Here is an 18784-nt window from a genome sequence, read left to right as displayed (position 1 = left end):
AAAAGTATCATTAACTATGTAAACTTACAGAGGCTTTTAAAATACCTTTAGTACAATGTTAAAATAAATGTCTTATACATTAAATTTAGGGAAATTTAACCCGATAATAAAACTTTGTAAAAGGAGTTGGTTAATGTTAGTGCAGGGGCTGAAAAAAAAAAAATACTGATGTCTTCAAAAAATACAAGTAAAATAACCTTCAAAAACTAAATTATTTTAATTAACTGGGTGATATGGGTCACGAACACTGAAGACACCAGACCTGTGATTTCATCAGTATAGGGAGTTCCTGTTAAGGAAGCCTACCAATGAAAAAAACTACTTTCTCTGCAATTTGTAATCTTAGCAAGTGAAGTTAAATGAGTTATCTAGTAACATGTAGCTAGTATGAAGCCATATTTGAACCATGAATTCCAAACCAACATCAGGCTTCCTTTTTTAATTTTAAGAAAAACAATGCAAAAATAAATCAATAGATTAATAATTATAAAAAGCTTCTAATTGGCATGCTATGCCAAATATGGATAATCATACCATAAAAACTATAGATCATAATGCTTCAGTATCCCTGAAGCAACTAATAATAACAAGGTTAATTCTAAATGCTAAGGATTCTGTTATTAAAATGAAAAATTGTTTAAAGTGAAATCCTCTATGATAGCTATAATTCTAGTTGAACTCAGAAAACTAAATATTTTACAAGAAAACAAGTTTTGATATTGCTTTGTTTCTAGAACGGATAGAAAAATTATGGAATAGTAAGGTTCAAAGCAGTATGCTTATTAGAGTTCATTATATTTTTTTTTAAGGAGAATTTGACTCCTTCCTACTAAAAGAGCTTTAAGTCATCACCTCACAGCTGTCAGGTGTAATATGTATTTTTTTCCCCTTTAGTCTTCCAACTGCTCTAATTTCAGAATTGATGACTTTCATTAATTTTCATTAAAAAGTTACTAAAGTAAATGAAAATGAATAGTCGGGAAATATGGTTCCTTATTCTGAAATGGCTTTTAGACCATCATTTTTTTCCATTTACTACTATTAATTAATGTTTAGTATATCCATTAAAAAGTCATATGCTTCATCAGTTTGAATACCATAACTCATTCTTATATAATATAGCCTTACTTTTCCTTCCCCAAGACAGGTTTTTTTCTATTTTCATTGCATAAGCTAATCTAAGTACAGATTTAGAATGTATTTCCACCTCTCACTTCTACTTCTCAGAGATCCTTCAATGCTTAGTTCCAGGACCATCTTCTACATGAGGCATTTCTTGCCCCCTTTTTACCTCTGATCTCTGATCTCTCCCCTTTATGGAATGTAAGTTTACTGGGGCCAAGAACTTTTCTTTCTGAGTTCTATGTTTTTATTTGTACACCAAGAGCCTGGCTCTATATTAGATGCTGAATAAATGCTTTTTTATTGAACATTGTATGTGTACATCACTATCTTGGCCTCATTGGATGAAATTTCTAAAAACTAAGGGAGGTGTAAAAATATGCTACTAGAAAAAATAAAATGGATAAAAACCCAAGCTTTTTTAAGACTGCTACTCAAGTATAATAACTAACATCCTAGAGTCCTAATTTCAATAAAAAGCAATGTCCATTAAAAAAAAAAATAGTAGTAAATAAAACCAGACAAGGCAAAGTTACATCTTAGATGTAACCTTCTTTCCCTCTAATCTTTCTTTCTAGTATATTAAAAAAAACAAAAACAAAAACAAACTACAAAAATAAACTCAGGGAATATCCAATCTTTCCCAACTGACATTGATTTCAAAACTATTTTTAAGAACTTATTTCTTGGGAAAGGAAGCTAATAATTTTTTTTTTAATTTTAAAGCAATTAATTTGCTTTCAAAGCTTTGAACACCACCAAAAATTTCAAATTAACAAAGATAAATAACTTTTAAATTATGACTTTCCCCCCCCAGAATTTGGAAAAATTCTGGCTTATCTGGCATAATTTTTATTTAAAGAAATGTGAAGAAACTTAAAGGCCTCAAATATTTCAAAAGTATCAGAGTAACCCAAATAGAACAATTAACAGTATAAATATTTCAAAAAAAAAAAAGCAAAACAAAATACTCAAAACAGTAGCTTTTAGTTAATTTCTATATGGATACCTGAGTAGCCCAATAAATCTCTCAGTTACAGGTACACTAAAAATAGTTGAAGCCATCACTTATTTTTGAAAGATTTAGGCTGGATCATCCACAGTGTGGATTAAGTTGATAATTAATTTTTAAAACATTCAACAAATACTCATTAATAAACCAAGTGTCTAATATCGCCAGGTACTAGGTGTACAAATACCTCATATAGTCATCTCAAGGAGCTTACATATGCAAAATAAACACAAAGCAATACAATAAATATAAGGCAATATACAAAATAAATACATACTTATCTGACGAAGAGAGGGTAGTAACTATAGAAATCAGAAAGAGCCAAAATGTTCATTTGACTAACAGCTATTCTAATAGCTTATCAAACCCTAAAATATGGCTATAGATCTTAATTCTGTTGAAATGAATATGAATTCTCTTGAACATGCCTGTGAACTACAGGACGGAACTAAATTATTAAAGTGATTATGCAACGTTTCTCTTTTGTACCAAAGACAATCAGGCATTGTAGAATTATGATTTTTATGATGATGAATGATAACCAACTTGAGGATGCACATAAGACTTCTAGATTATGTAACATTAGGTATAACTTTTCACACCTTTGCACTACCCAAAATATTTCTTATGTTCACTGATAAGTACCAATACACACGAGGATACCCAGGTCTGTTTTCACCTCAAGATTCTATAGGTTTGACAATGTTCTCTCTTGGAATGTGATCACCAGAATGATGGTTATAGAGATGCAGTTTTATGTTGCACATTTATAAAGTTTCTCTAATACTTGGGAACAGCAGAAATGATAATATGGATTAAAGATGAGAGCTAAATTTTGACCAATTCAAAGATAATACAACTGATTTTGAGATGATCGTAAGACAGATGAAGCAAATGGATTCAGTATCAAGACTGGACTGCATTAGTAGGATTGATGTCTAGCCTCAATGCCAATATCAAAATGCATCTGAAAATTTAAACAGGTAACAAAAAGACAATCAGAAAGTAAGGCTGAAGTCCATAATATCTGAGACTCTAGGTTCAGAGATAGGCACTTTAGCCTGAATCTCTCAGAGGATCACATGAAGCAAAAACGAATAACTAACTGGTTAATATCTGGAGAAATCAAAGATTAAAAAAAAAAAAAAACTAACAATCATTGAATAATCATCTTAAGTAATTTTAGAATTACTATTTAAGGAGGGGCATTTTACACATGTACAAAAAGCATTTTCTGTAAGAATGCCAACATTATTAAACTTTTAAAAGGTACATACCATTTTTGTGGAAGAAACCAGTAAATGTAAGCTGTAGATGAGCTGACAAGCTAAACAAAGAAAAGGAAAAATTAGGATGTGTGCTCAAAGTTCATGATGACAAGACTGGTTATTTAAATTGACGTAAAGTACTTTTGGGAATCTGACGTGCAAAAATAAAAAAGATAATAAGTTTGTTTTTTTTTTTTTTTTTCTGGACAAAGTACAGTTTCTACCCCCTTATTCTTAATTTTTAAATATTTTTTACTTCTGCCTTCTATGTCTAAAATCCTATTTAGTCTATCTTTGTAAGAGAAAAACAAGAAGATGAATGTTTTCACATGAATAATAATTTCTCCCTTACTACAAGATGTTAGAAAAGGAAAACAGATGATCCAAAGAGATTTTTCTGTGCTTCAGTTTCCCTACTGGTAAAATGGGGATTGTCTTGTTTTCAAAGGGATGCTGTTAGAAAACAACTGAATCTATCCAAACTACTTTGTGCATTCCATAGATATAGAATTTTAACAATTTTTTGCAAAACATTTAATTATGTTCCTCTTTAAATTATATTTGCTATGCACATGTTCAAACACTGCTTCAGACATCAACTTACTGGGGGTAATTTTATTTGGTTTAAGTATACAGCAATTCTAATTTAAGGAACAACGAAAAGAGAAAAGCATTTAGATGATTGTTTTAAAGGCATAAGTGGAAAGAAAATTACAGAGATGAAACGGATAAGAAAATGAAAAACTGAGCAAAATTATCAATCACATAAGACATTCCCTATAACCTCTTGCTGAATCGAGAATAAGACCACAGAATCTGCTAATTAGGTGGTGGTCACACTAAGTCATATTACAAATGATTAAGGAAAGGGTGGATGTTGAGAAAATGGAGGTAAAAGGCTCTTAGTTCAAGAAGTTGGTCATGAAAGAAAGAAGAGATAAAGTTTCAAATGTTTTCCAGGAGAGGGGTTCAGCTATTCATTTTGTGCAAAGAGAAAGCATCAGTGGAACAGGAATGATGATGCTAGAGATTAAAGGATGGAGCACAGATGGAAAGTTTGGCTTTACAGAGATCTACTTTCCTTTGAGATGAGGAAGGACTGAGAAGTGTAGAAGGCAGGTCTTCTGAGGTAAAAGTGGGTAGATGAGAGAGTGAGTTCATCCTTGATGATTTCTATCTCCTTGGCAAGTGAAATAAGTGGGGTTATCTATCCAAAGCTGAATGGGGAAAGGAGGCTAATCATAAAGGGAGCAAAGTTTTGAAATACCTGCTTTTGCAAGTATAACAAGGAATAAAATGGTGATCGATAAAAGAACTGCTGAGGAACAATGAGACCCCTAGCTAATGTTTTAACTAGAACACAAACATGTGGTCATTAAACTTTAAATTGCCAACAGAAACATAAAGTCATGTTTTAAGTTCTAAGGGACCATGTCCAAACCTGTCATTTTGCAAAAAGGAAAGCAAAGCTCAGAAATTACTTAAGTTGTCATTTCATTCCATCTTGAAAATGGGACAATTTTAAATAAATGTGAAAATGTTGCATTTCATACTGCTAATTTTGATAGGTTGATTTAATCTAAATCATATCTAATTATGCCAAAATGAGTCTAACTATTCTTGCACAATCTATACTTAAAGTAGGTTTCACAATTTTAGTTTAATTATTCCAAAGTTTCAGAAACTACCTTTTCCTAATTCCTAAGCACAAGGTCATTGTCCAAATCATTATCCCTAGTGTTTAATATAAAAATCATTTGACTTTTCTGAAATAAACACAAATATACCTTGAAGGGACTCTGATTTTTAAACGTTAAGGCCCTCTGAGCTACAGATAATTATTAGCTGAAGGGACCAAACAGTTTACCTGATCACACAAATCAAATATAGAAAAAACCTCAATCCATTACATAATGCCAGCCATCTGGCTAATGAATTCTGTGGCTCCGCTTACCTAATCAGTGTCAGAAAACTCAAAATCTATTTTTACAACTGTTGGTCAGTTGTTTGATCTTTAAAGAAAAATTAAATAATTCATTCAATAAAAATGTTATTGCATACTTATATTTGTGAAAGGCTTTAGAGTTAGGCTATAGGAAGGATAAAGAAAAGTCAGAAAATCTTGGTTTTTATGAACAGAATTAAATTCCAATGTAAACATGAGGGCAAGAAAAGCTTTGAGCAAATTCTACATGACTTAGAATCACTGAAATGTCCACAAAGATAAATAAGTAACTTAGAGGTAATATTTCAATTCCTAGACAGCCAAAGGAAAAATTATCATTATTATTATTATTATTATTTTGTAGCACAAAACTAGAAGGGAAAAGAGCCTGTCACCATTAAATTTGTCCTATCAACACTAATAATAGATAGTAATAGATTTATCTTTCTAAGTGACAAAATCCTCCCGGTGGCCGCCACTCCAGACCTCTGAAACACAATCCTACCAACATTGACTGTCCACACCTCAAGCCTTGCACATTGCTTCTAAGGCCTCCCAGAAAATATTCTCCCTTTTTTTGAGGCTCCTCTATACTTTGTGATTTTACATTTGGTTCAAATCTAGGCTATTTCAACACCTCATCTCTGATTACTCTTTTCACTGAACTCTTAAGTCTTCTATTCTTTACATGCCACTAAATTTAGTCAGTAATCAGTCAATAGGCCTTTATTAAGCACTTACTATGCTGGCTATATTCATGTAGGACAGGCAAAAACCCAGCCTCTGCTCTCAAACATACATTCTAATAGGGAAGACAATACACAAACAATTCTAACCATACAAGATCTATGCAGTGTAAATGTAATGCAATCTTAGAGGGAAGATGCTTGGAGATGGCAGAAGCACATCCTTTGAGGGAGTGGTCTTATAAAAGGTGGGATTTGTGCAGTCTAGGAGGATGCCAGGAGGCAAAGTATTCTAGGCAAAGAAGGACAGTCAGTATAAAAAGTCGGAAAAGCATTGTACCTGGACATCAGAATGTATACATAATTATGATGCAAGAATACTGGAAGGGTCGATAAGGGCCAGGGTTTAAAAGGTTTGGTTTTAATCCATTTTTTTATATATAGATTTTTTTTCCCTTTCAATTAGATTGTTGGCCTGGATTGTGCATTGTGCACATTGTGCAATGCCTAGTGTCATACAGTAGCAGGCACTCAAATACTTCATTCATTATGATGACACCTAACTAGAGGTTAAGTTCTTCTCAGGCAGAGATGCAGTAAGGTTTTCTACAAATCTAGCTTTTATATGGTACTTCCTCAGCATGAGGCTGACACTTCCTAAGTAGGTGCTGAATGATCCAACTCCAATTTCAGAGCACTGATAATGCAAACCATGATGCAAACTACCCACCTTCTGCCAGAGATGTGAGCCATTCAGGGGCAGAGTGAGTTCTTGTCTTTAGGACATGTTCAATGCAGAAATTTGTTTGGATTATTATTTGTTACAAGAATTGTGTTTTCCTTTTCCAATGGAGGAAGAGGCAGGGAAAGAAAAGAGATTTTTTTGTTCATTGGGAAAAAAATCAGACATTTGACAAGCTCAAGTATTTTGTACCGAAATTATTTTTTTAAAATAGCAAGGACTAGAGAAGAGTTAATAGTTAAGGTGGCCCAAGACCTGGCTTTAAGCCCCAATATGGAAGCAGCAGCTATGTCCTCTGGGGTTAATTCACAACCACCAGATGCCAACATTTATTAGTGTAAGTTTCTTCACATAATATAATAAAATCAGAGGGCTGGTCAAGTAAAATTATTAATATGTATGCTTTAGTCCTCTACTACTGCTGCTGTTAACGGGGGGAAAGCCTTAGCTTTATAGTTCCCCTCGAACTTAACCCTATATTTCGGATTCTGAAGGCACTTATGTTTCTGAATTAAACTGCTGCATAAGATGTCAGTTCTTAACTTTTTCCCCCTTTCTCTCTTGTGTGAAGTTTATATTTTGAACTTGTAATTTTAACTAAAGTATAAGAGGAAATATGGCAGAGTAGTAAATATGGTAGAGTAGACAAAGTGCTGGGCATCCAACCCAGCTATGACCTGTATGTCTGGTTGTGTGACTCGGACAAATCACTTGTCCTCTCAGGGTTCAAAGGCCCTTTTCTTACTCCTATAACTCTATTAACTATGGGAGTTGGGGGACAGAAGGGCTGACTTGCAGTACTAGATGGAGTTTCCTTATGCAGGAAATTTCCTATATCAGTGTAAAATCACAGATCCAGTGCCTCTTCCTATCCTACAACTTAGTTTTTAAAAATCCATTCTTTTGAGGACAGTTAACTGGTACAATGGATCAGCCCTAAAGTCAGGAGGACCTTGAGTTCAAATCTGGCCTCAGATATTTAACACTCCCTACCTGTGTGACTCTGAGCAAGTCACTTAACCCCGATTGTCTCAGTGCAAAAAAAACCAAAAACAGAAACAAAAAAAGACTCCAATCTTCAATAGAAAAGGACACCTGAGTTTCAAGCCTCAGATACTCTACCTACCAAACCAATTTGTTACTTAAAATATTAAACATTTGGTGTCTTGATATAAATACACACTATATATCAGGCAAATACTATATCCCACTGTAGTATTTCAAATATCTCATGTAATCAAGTACTTAGTAAATTATTTTAGATTAGGTAAACATAGGCATCCACACATCCAAAGTGTGACAACTGTGAAAAGGTATTAATAATCGATGCATAAGTTCGTTGTAAAATTCTGATTAATGGATATAATTTAGATTTTAAGAGGAATCTGATAATGGCTTTTGATGGAATTGGTTACTAAAAAATTTAAAGAATTTTAAAAATTTAAGTAACGACAAGCCATAATTTAGTGTCATATACAATTTAAGAATATCTCATCTTATAAACTTCCCTAAATGACAATTTCAATTGAGGATCCATTCCTGTTGCCTGAATAGTTATGAAGAGATATAATCTTGGTAGGTGATTCTAAAACTCTGAATGAGCATTCACACAGAAACAATGTTATCAATGGCAATTGGGGTCTGTATTATTAATGCTGTAGTTCAGATATGAGAGCTAGAAAAACTTTTATGGGCTACCTTAGGACAATATCAACCATTGATAACATTGTTTCTATAGGAAAATGATTTCTAAATTCCTAACTTAGAAAAAACTTCTTGAACCGAATTTGCTCATAAATTAGTGACTGGCTCTATTTGGAAACAATTCCAAACAGAAATTTTTTTTTTATAAGATTAGGTTAAAAATCAATTTTTACTTAAAAAAAATTCAATAGTTACAAAACTATTTCATTCCAAAGATAAATTTTAAAGTTTGAACAAACTCAACTGTTCTCACAGCAAATCACTTAAGATTATATCAATTGTTATATTTAGAAAGTATATTTTAAAAAACAGGACATCTGGTTGTGTATTCTCATTCACTAGTTTCCTTATATAGACAAGAGCGCTAAAAAAGCAATGTTATACTCAAGGCCTGAAATCAGGGAAGCCTGGTTTTACCAGAGGCTTAGGATCAATTTCCTGGCTCTGCCACCTTGTATTACCTACACCACCTTGGGCAAGTCCTCTAACTTTTGTGGGCTTCAGATTCCTCATCTAAAAAAAAGAAAAGATCTGGTCTAGATTTCTAAGATCCCTTTCCCAACTTTAATGGGGCAACCAATTATTTTCTTCAAAATTTACATCTCTTCATAGTTTTGCCCTATTTGGTATGCAAGTACTCAAAGGAATATAGCACAAGTTCCTGATTTTTTCTCAGTTTTCTATTTTTCTCATGTTTTCTTCATTTTTTTTTTTAACTTGCCCCTGTGTTTTGTCAAAGGCAGACAATCTACTCATTCATTTCTGAGCCTCATTTCCAAGGGGGCAGAGACATAATGGTCATCATTCAAGTAATCAGAAAACAATCCATCAACAAACATTTACTCTGCACTAATAAGCCAGGTTCTATGCTAGGTACTGGGTACATAAACAAAAAGAATAGAACCCCCTCCCCTCAGAGAGCTTACACAGTCAGGAAAGACAGAGCTAAGCAATGTTTTGTTTAAAAAAGAAGAACTGGGGGAATACTCTGGACAATTAGTCTTCACATATGTTAAGCACTGTCTTGAAGAAGACTTGTCTTTATTTTTTTTCCTCTACAAGAACTGAGAATTGGAAATTGGAAAAAGTTATTTTAAAAAAGCTCAATGCTGAGCAAATAAAGCAGCCCCAACCACAATGGAAGGGACCATCTCATGAAGCCAGGAGCTCTGGAGTACTGGCCACAGTAAAATACTTCTAATGGGGCTGGATACTCACTGGTCAGGGTGTTACAGAAGGGATCCCTGTATTAAGGTCTTTAATGGGATCTTATCACAGTTATCACCTTTTGCCTTATATTTTATCACTCATATATGCTCATAATTTACCTTACCTATGAGATTCTTGATCTCCTTTCATTTTCTCTACTTTTGATAGCATGTCATCAACTTTAAATGTTTTCCTGTAAGAAACAGAAATTAAGTTAATGCTTCTCAATTAAGAAAAATAAGAAGTGAATATATTTAATGGCCCTACAACAAAACAAGATGGAATCTTTGATTTTGACTCATCTGTTACTTTAATGAGATTAAACAGGGCTGGTCAAGTGTAACAATTGGTATGTCTTTTCTTCAACAGAATGTATATAATGGTAAAACAAGCATATGGAAATAATCACTAATACTTGGGGACTATATAAAACCTTTCAATTTCTGCTAAAGTGATATTTAATGTAGATTTTGTAAAAAGCAAAACAATACATCTATTCCACATGTTAAATCAAAATACCTAGCAAAGATACAAATTCAACATATTCAATTTTTCTTATGGAAGAGTAGAAACTAAATTTTAAGTCAGATTAAAAGTTAGGTAACAGTCGTAAAACTGTTTTGAAGTCAATTTAATGTTCATACCAAAAGAAATTTTAGGAATTTAAAACTGATTTGTAAATCAATTTCATAAAAGGAGAAAAAAATCTTTTAAAACAAAGGTATAAAAGGTTGTGTTATTTAAATATAAAATCTTCAAAGCAATTAAAGCTTTAACAAGTTTTAAGAAAATCTTATGGTGATATCAAATAGACTTCAAAATGTAAAATAAAAATCTAAAGCTACATGTAATTTCATTTTTCAGAAATAATACTGCTAACAATTATTATATTCAAGACACTAATTCCTGACATTTAAGGGATTAACACATCTTTTCATAGTCTATCTGATATAAACATTTATTGTCATGCTTGCTGTTTGAAAAAATATCAGTAAAGAAATGTTAAGTGTAAATTCCTTGTAGTTTCTTACAGTCAGCAGTGACTGTAAGTCTAAGTGGAACAATTTTCCTTGCAGAGGCATAAGGCTATATATAATATACCATTAGTAACCTAAAGAAAACCTATTACCTTTAGCAGTAATCTAATTTTAATACAAATGCGTTATCAAATACATTGTATTTTACACAACCAACAGCAGTTCTATAAAAAGGAAAATACCACAAAAATATTTTCAATTTCTTGATTAGGAACTTTCCTAGTAAAATGTTTATATACAAATCAAAAGACTACACATCTTGCTGACAAGATTCATCATATTTAAGTTATGTTACGATAGCCTAAACCAGACAATACCTTCTTAAACTATTAAGAAACTATTAAGTGTACATTTTGTATATTATAATATACAAATTGTAAGATTTTTATAGGCTCAAAGTGGGAATAAAAGTTTTCATTTTCATACTCTAACTTTTTATTTTTATTCATCTCAATAGCTACACAGAATCCAGCAAAGCTACTCCAGTGTTTAAAGAGGGTCCTACACAACCTAAGAGGCCTATTATGAATTCATTTTTCTTGACATGACTTAATAAAAACATGCTTTCAATCACGTACTAGGTAGTCCCTTGGCATACCAATTAAAGCTTTAAACAATAGCAATGGTAACAAACTCTAAGGTCTTCATGTGCCCTAGCACGAACAGGTTGTATGTGGTTTAAATATGAAGTAGAACCAATTTTTTTTTGGGGGGGGGAAGAGGAGAGCTGCTTCATCCCATACATATTTTTGGTGAATAATAGTTATTTTTAATATATTAGTACTTAATATATTAGTCATGTTTTATGTGACCAATCACTTGCCTTACACTCATTTCCATAATAGCAAGACTTTTTTTCTTTGTATTATATCTAGTGTCTTGAACAGCATAGTAACAACTTATTAAATGTTTGCTGAAATTAATAATTATTTGCAAGGAGGTTTTCAAGTTTCTATGGAAACTTTAAAGACTAGAGTGGATAGCACCCTATAGTTAATATGAAATTCTGCCTGGTGATGCAAGGGGTAAATTAGTAACTCTACAAGTCCATTCCCCTCATTTCAATGCTATGAATCACAAGCCAAATGAAAACTGGTACAAACAATGCCATAAGAAAAATCAAATTTCCCTTCCATATCTATTTTAGGTGTTTTTAGTCTCTAAAAGGACTTCAAAAAGTAGGAAATAGTTTTTCTTTTTTTAATCTTTCAGGAACTTCTTAGAAAATCCATAAGCAATTCAGAATAAATTTAGTGAAATGATTGAAGAATGGTTAGCTAAGTGACACTATATTATCAAATATTGCAGTTCTGTTTAAAAAAATTTTTTAAGAATTCAAACAAAGCAAAGTCGAAACCACCAAAACTATTTAAAAAGGAGATGGCACAGAGGGGGCAGAACTCAGATGGACAAAGAAAATATGCGGGCATTTTGTCAATTCATTTTTAGTTATACTTTTGTTTATAGTGTGCTATAACCTAGAAAAGAAACCCTCTGATTATAGTGCTTTAGAAACACAAAAGAAAGCGTCTGCTTTTATAATTTTACTGAAAACAGTTAAGAGATAGAAACTGAGGCTGTAATTGAGGATGAGCCAATTTCCTCTACCAATATAGGGAGGTGTCATCTTTGCAACTAACATTCTCAGGGAACTGTCTAAAATAGTCTGGCCTGTAGGTGGAAAATATTTAACAGAATAAATAAAAATACAATATAAAATAACATTAATTTGTAGTTTTTTAAAGTAAATATACAGTACTGTTTCTATTTGAGTTTAACAGGAATAGTCTAGACCATCTGCCATGAGTTACAATTACTGCATTATGTCTGAAGTGGTACTTCCAAAACAGGTCTTCCAGCTCCAAGGCCCACTCTCTACTACCCCATGACTACCCTCAAACATAACAGTCTATTAAAATAACCAAATAATAAATGCTCGTTGAATAAAGGATTGAACTTATCCTTCAATCACCTTAGAAAGCTACATACTTATTTCAACAATGCAATCACCACTGGTTCAGAAAGTAGCTACAAAAATACTATTCTGAACAATAGTTATACATGCTGAAAAATCCAAAAGCAAACCCTATCCTACTGAAAAGAACAACATTCATACACTCGTTGGAATCTATAAATCAGGATATATTGAAAAATTTGTCTCAGTATCTTAGTTACATTTTATATGTATAACATCCTCAATAATTTTTTTTTTTTGGGGGGGAGGAGTTGGATAGTGAGTCTAAGGGTAAATAATTTGCTCACGGTCAAATAATAATTGTTTGAGGCTAAATTTGAATTCAGATCCTTCTAACTCCAGAGCAGGTGCTCAATCTACTGTACCACCTAACTGATCCCCTCCCCCTCCCTAATAATTCACATTAATAATTCTCAGATAATAAAAGAGGGACAAGAATTAAATTTATTAAAAATAAAACTCTAAACTCTAAACTATGCTATCCAATACTGCAAACTATTTTCACATATTGATAAAACACAATCAATCCTACTCTTGAGAATAAGTAACATGATAAAAATTTATTACAATTAAGGGATGAATTAATTTGGAATTTACTTTTGATTTTTTGGGTGGATCAATTCTGTAAGACATAAATCTTATCCTTTATGGGTTTTATACTGAATATTTTGGACACCTTTTTTGTGGTCGTAAGAAAAACATGTAGAACAAGCTAATGAAAACAAAATAGGCTTTAATAATGATTTAAGTTATGGCAGACTAAACTGGGTAGAAATTGATTAAATCACTTATTTTGGCACCTAGAAAAATCTTTCATTACCCCTCAACTCAAAAACATATTCTAAATATCTATTTTGTATTTCAAGGCAAATACAAAATTTATAAATGAAACATGTTTCCTGGCCTCATGGAGCTTAATAAAGTTAAAAGTTAATAAAAACCCGAATAGTAACTTTATAGAACCTTCCTGGGCTTTAATTTTCTTAAAATATAAAAATGGGGGAAGAAGGCATTTGCATCAGATAGCCTGACATCACTTTCATTGCTAGACTTATAGTCTTACTGCTCTTTAAGGTGCAAGCATGAAGAATTTATTGTCTAGGGATACCAAAGGTTTCCAAAGAGATGGCATCTCTGGGAAGCTGTCAAGAGCAGATGGAAATCAACTGGCAAAGTTAAGAAAGGGTAAAGACACTGGCAACAACCAAGGCAGGACAGACCAGATCACATATTATAAAATTGCAGGTAATTTTGTTTGGCTAAAGTACAAAATTTGTGCAAAGATGTATGAGAAAAAAGCTGGAAAGATAAGGTTGTGCTATACTGTCATGTAATTTAAATGCCAGACTAAGGATTTTGTGTTTTACTTGACCAGCAGCAGTAGTCACTGAATGATTCTGAGTAGAGAAAAAACAAGATCAGACACATCTCTACTATGTATTCTCAGGAAGAACTTGGGAAAGCCAACAATTAACTGGAGTTTTTGCTTGAAATAGGCTGTCAAATAATATAATTGAGTACAAAAAAAACTTAATCTCTCTCAAACATCAACTAAGTCTCAGTGAGAATAAAAAACAAATTCCCATAACTGCTGAAAGTTCTAAAACACTTTTCACTAAAACATTAATTTAAATAATTAAAATTAAGTTTTGTTTTTATTTAAAATATTAAAATTTTTCAAGATCTAATTCCAAAACTGAATGTTTAAGATTATTTTCTAGTTCATGTATCTTATTTAATGACAACATGCCATAATTCTGAAGACAATGAAACCTAACTACACTTATACAAAAACCTGGCTTATTTTATGTTTTTAAGCATATTTGCCCATGATAAGGGGCACTAAATTTACTTGGCATATATAAGGCATGAAATGATAGATATTCTACCCAGACATTCGTACTCTAAAAGAGATGACTTAAATCTTTCTTTGTTCAGTAAGCCAAGTAGTGGAATAGGCAATTAATAATTACTTTGTTGTGTTCATATGCCCAAGACCATTCTACCGAGTACTGTAAATTCTGAAATTATAAAGTTTGGATATAACTACTTGCCCAAGGCAAGAATTTATGCCAGGTCAGAATGAAACAAAGCCAATTTTATTCATTTTCCTACCAGCATGCTTCTCTAGGGGAAAGCTAATCTGCTACAATACTTTACAAAAATAGATGACAGCACCTAAAAATATTTCATGACACATTTATCCAGTCACCCTCCCCCCACTTCAGTTTTCACAATGAAACTGTTTTTTAAGTTCAAATGCTTAGTTTTAAATAAGATTCATAAAATGTACCTTTTGACGTTTGTTCTGGAGTTTCGGTGAGACATGTAAGTAAGAGTTCTGTGCAAAAATATTGGCTATAAAAAAGTTTAAAAAATTGTTAAAATTAAATATAGATTAAGTACTAAGTAAAGATATTGATTAGTATTATCAAACACTTACCGCTATGAGATTTCGAGTACGAAGAAATCTATAGATCTGTGTTGGTTCTGCATAACAGAAGAAAAAATTCACATATCAAAACTGTCATCATGATTAAAAAATGATTATTTATCATGGAAATTCTACATAATATACTGAAATCTAAATCACATCTTAATGTTAACAAAAATCAGACTTATCTCCAATAATATCTTACTACAATGAGCATTAAAGACCTGTTGGCTAACATTGGTTAAAAGCAGTGAAGAGTACTTTCTGTACAATAAGTATTTGATCCAACTGACTCAATCTAAACATTACTGTTTCTAGCACTATGTCTATTAAGCCAACGTTTACTAAATAAATGTTTAAATCCTGCCTGTCAGCCTTTTACAAATACTGACAATGAAATTTACTCAATATTTAAAATACTTATTTTTAAGGAAACCCCTTATAAAACTAGAAAAACTTTAATGCTCAATTGATATACTGATAATTTTTTTTTAGATCTTTAATATTAATGTACTGTTCTGTAAGTTCTTTCTATCACAAAATCACAAAAATATATAAGACTTTTTTGGGGGGACAACTGACACTTACTTTACTACAAGCCCCTTCCACCCAATATTAGATATGTACCAATATATCATATATTGCTAGCCAGGGGGAAAAAATTTAAACTATTCTCCATCCATCCTAGATTTTCTCTAAAATTGGACAAAGTTATATTCATAATATAATTAAATTTCACATAAACTGTACATGGATTACAACAGAAATATTCAGTTGTGTCTGACTTTGTGATCCTGGTTGGGGTTTTCTTGAGAAAGATATTGGACTAGTTTGCCAATTCCTTCTTCAGCTCATCTTTACAGATGGGGAAATGGAGGAAAACAACTTTAAGTATCTTGCTCAGGTCACACAGCTGGTAAGTAAGTATCCGAAGCTGGATTTGAACTTAGGTCTTTCTAACTGCAGTCCATTTCACCTCCTAGTTGCCCACAAAGAAGTCCTATTTTGTGCAATTAGACCTACTTGTAATTAGCATGGGATTACCCTTTAGAGAGCAACATCTCAAAATTCAACAATAAACTCTGGGACAACTTGCTTTTCAGCGACACTCCGCAAAAAGAAAAATATGAAAATTATTTTTAACGTTTTCTTTATAGTAGTTAATACTTCCGATTAAGCTATTAAGTGGAAGGAGTAAATTAGAAAAAGTACAAACAGGTATTTATGTTTGTACTACCAGCATGCTTAATATCACTGCTTTAAAAGAGCTCATTATTTTCAATTATCAAGGCTCACCTGGCTTTGAAAGCAAATTAAACACAAGTGAGCATTGTTCTTACCAAGGGTAACATTCGACTAAAAATTTCAATTTTTTAAATAAGCCCCAATTCAAATTTCCACATAAGAGTAGAGAACCAGTATTCAATAAGGCAATTTTCTCTTTCCAAGAACAGCTCACATCCTGAACTTCAGATGCAGCATAAAACTTAAAAGACCAATATAGCAGAGATGCTAACTTATCTACATTTTTCTAAATTATAGTCATCTCAAACTACAGGATATGCAAAGGATGTAGCAAAAACTAGAACAACTCCATTACAGAACAATTCAGATTATTCACAATTCTGATGTTATTGGTTTTATTCTAATTATTGGAGAGGGATTTCCCTAGAGAAAACAAGCACCCCTAAAAAACCATTAAAAGCTGAAAATAGGCCAAGCAAACATCTTAAGAGGTTGTTACATTAATACAAGGCAGAGTTAGCTAAATTGCGGGCAATTTACTCACACGCCTGAGTTGTGTATCTATAAAAATCACAAATATTTTAAAAAGAATTGAAGATCAACGTGTGAAAATGCCAGGGATGATCAGCAGCAGCACTGCTACCACCATCCAAGCAGTAAAAACATCAACCCTGCCACAATTTGTGTTCGTTTCTGTCTTTCAAACTTTAGTCTTTTTTGTGCCCTGGAACCCACAGTTGAAATATTTGTTTGGGACTCTCGAACATGAGTAATTCCAGTCAAGCTGTAACCTGGGTGCGGGCTGTCCCGTGGCGGGGCCAGCCTCCCTCGTGCAGGGGGAAGAACCTGCCTCTCATTCAGCACACGAGGGGGGTGCGTACTGACCCAGACCCGGATCCCCACAAGTTCTCCTTACTCTGGGAATAAGGGGAGGGGGGGAGGGCGCCTTAGCCGGAAGAAAGACAAAGTCCCTTGTTCTAGAGGTAAGGGGTCCCTGGGTATACATTAAAGAGGGGAAGGAGGGAGTCGTTTAGTGTAGCGGGAAGGTATGAGGAGGGGGGGAGCTTAACAGGGAAGAAGCCCCTTCAGAGAAAGGAGGGGAGTCATTAAATGCAGGGGAGCAGACGGGCGGGATGAGATCTCTTAAGGGTCCCTCATTCTGGGGGGTTCCCTAGAGTAAAGGGAAGAGGTCTTTTTCTCAGAAGGGGAATCCCTCTGGGGAGGGGCTCCAAGGGGGTTTCTCAGTGGGGATGTAGTCCCTTGGTGTAGGTGATCCATTACACGGAGGAGGGAGTCTCTTGAGTTTGAGGGCACGAATAGGGGATCCCTTACTCAGGAGAAATCAGTCCCTGATGTAGGGGTAGAAGGGATTGAAGTCTCTTGGTACGAAAGAAGTCCCTGAATGTAATAAGGGAACCGGGTAGGGAGGACCTGAATGTAGGGGCCCGGGGAGGGAAGGGGTCCCTACTCCGCCCCCCAACCCCCGCGCACTCACTCTCGAAGGCCTGGAGGAAAAGCTCGTGGTCAGCCTGGACCTGCTCCATTTTCGGCTTCTTCACGGGGAGCACGGCGGCTCCCGCAGCCGCCGCCACGGCCGCGGAGGAGGCCGAGGAGGCCGAGTAGCCGCCCCCGCAGCCGCCGCCGCCACCGGCCTTGCCGCCTGAGGCCGTGGCCGCCACAGCCGCCGAAGCCCCGAAGCCGTGGCCGTGGCTGTGGCCCCCGCCGCCGCCGGAGCCGGCCGAGCCCGCGCTGGGCCCCGAGCCGCCCCCTCCCCCACCACCACCGCCGCCGTGCTTCTGAGGCGCCATGGCTGAGGACGCTGCTCCCGCCGCCGCCGCCGCGGGCCCCCCGCCGCCAGCTCCCCGCCGGGAGGGCGGGCCGCGGGGACGGGGACGGGGAAGCGCCGGCCCCAGCGACTGTCCGCCCGCCGCCCGCGCACGGGGGCAGGAAGGATTGAGAGAGGGGAGGAGAGGAGGAGAGGGAAGGGAAGGGAGGACCGGAGGAAGGAGAGGACAGGAGGGAAGGAAGGAAGGAGGGAGGACGGCGGGGGGGAGGGAGGGAAGGAAAAAAAATCAGCGCCCGCTCCGGCGAGCCCTACTCCGCTCCGGAGGCCCGCGCACCCGAGCCCGAGCCCGGCCTCGCACCGCCCCCCTCCGCCCGCAGCGCCGATTGGCCGCCGGGCGCGCGCGCCGCCCGCCTGCCCGCGCCCGTTGGCCCGCCGCGGCCTCGGCGCCTGTCACGCGGACGTGGGGGCCCTCGGGGGTGGGGGAAGCAGCAGCAGGAGAGGAAGGGGAGGGGTTGGTTGGCCGGTGCGCGCGGCCGCTCGCGGACCCGACCGCCTCTTTGAACTGAATTCGCGGGAAAATGAGGGGTCAGAGCGGCCTTCCCTCTCGGCCGCGGTGCAT

At 35.5% G+C, this 18784-nt stretch overlaps 1 protein-coding gene across 1 annotated transcript in view; it reads right to left on the bottom strand.

Moving 5' to 3' along the window:
- The window catches only part of SUZ12 (SUZ12 polycomb repressive complex 2 subunit), a 42406-nt gene extending 24219 nt beyond the window's left edge, over positions 1-18187 (bottom strand). The window contains exons 1-5 of the mRNA XM_051992376.1: positions 17875-18187; positions 15144-15190; positions 14994-15058; positions 9813-9881; positions 3412-3461 (exon numbers count right to left, since the gene is read on the bottom strand). Of these exons, the coding sequence (XP_051848336.1) occupies positions 3412-3461; positions 9813-9881; positions 14994-15058; positions 15144-15190; positions 17875-18187 (544 nt within the window). The remainder of the gene's footprint in view (positions 1-3411; positions 3462-9812; positions 9882-14993; positions 15059-15143; positions 15191-17874) is intronic.
- Positions 18188-18784: the final 597 nt, after the last annotated feature.

Source organism: Antechinus flavipes, chromosome 4, assembly GCF_016432865.1.
Source record: "Antechinus flavipes isolate AdamAnt ecotype Samford, QLD, Australia chromosome 4, AdamAnt_v2, whole genome shotgun sequence".
Classification (NCBI taxonomy): Eukaryota; Metazoa; Chordata; class Mammalia; order Dasyuromorphia; family Dasyuridae; genus Antechinus; species Antechinus flavipes.
The sequence above is the reverse complement of the archived record's forward strand: the minus strand, read 5'-3'. Positions and strand labels throughout refer to the sequence as shown.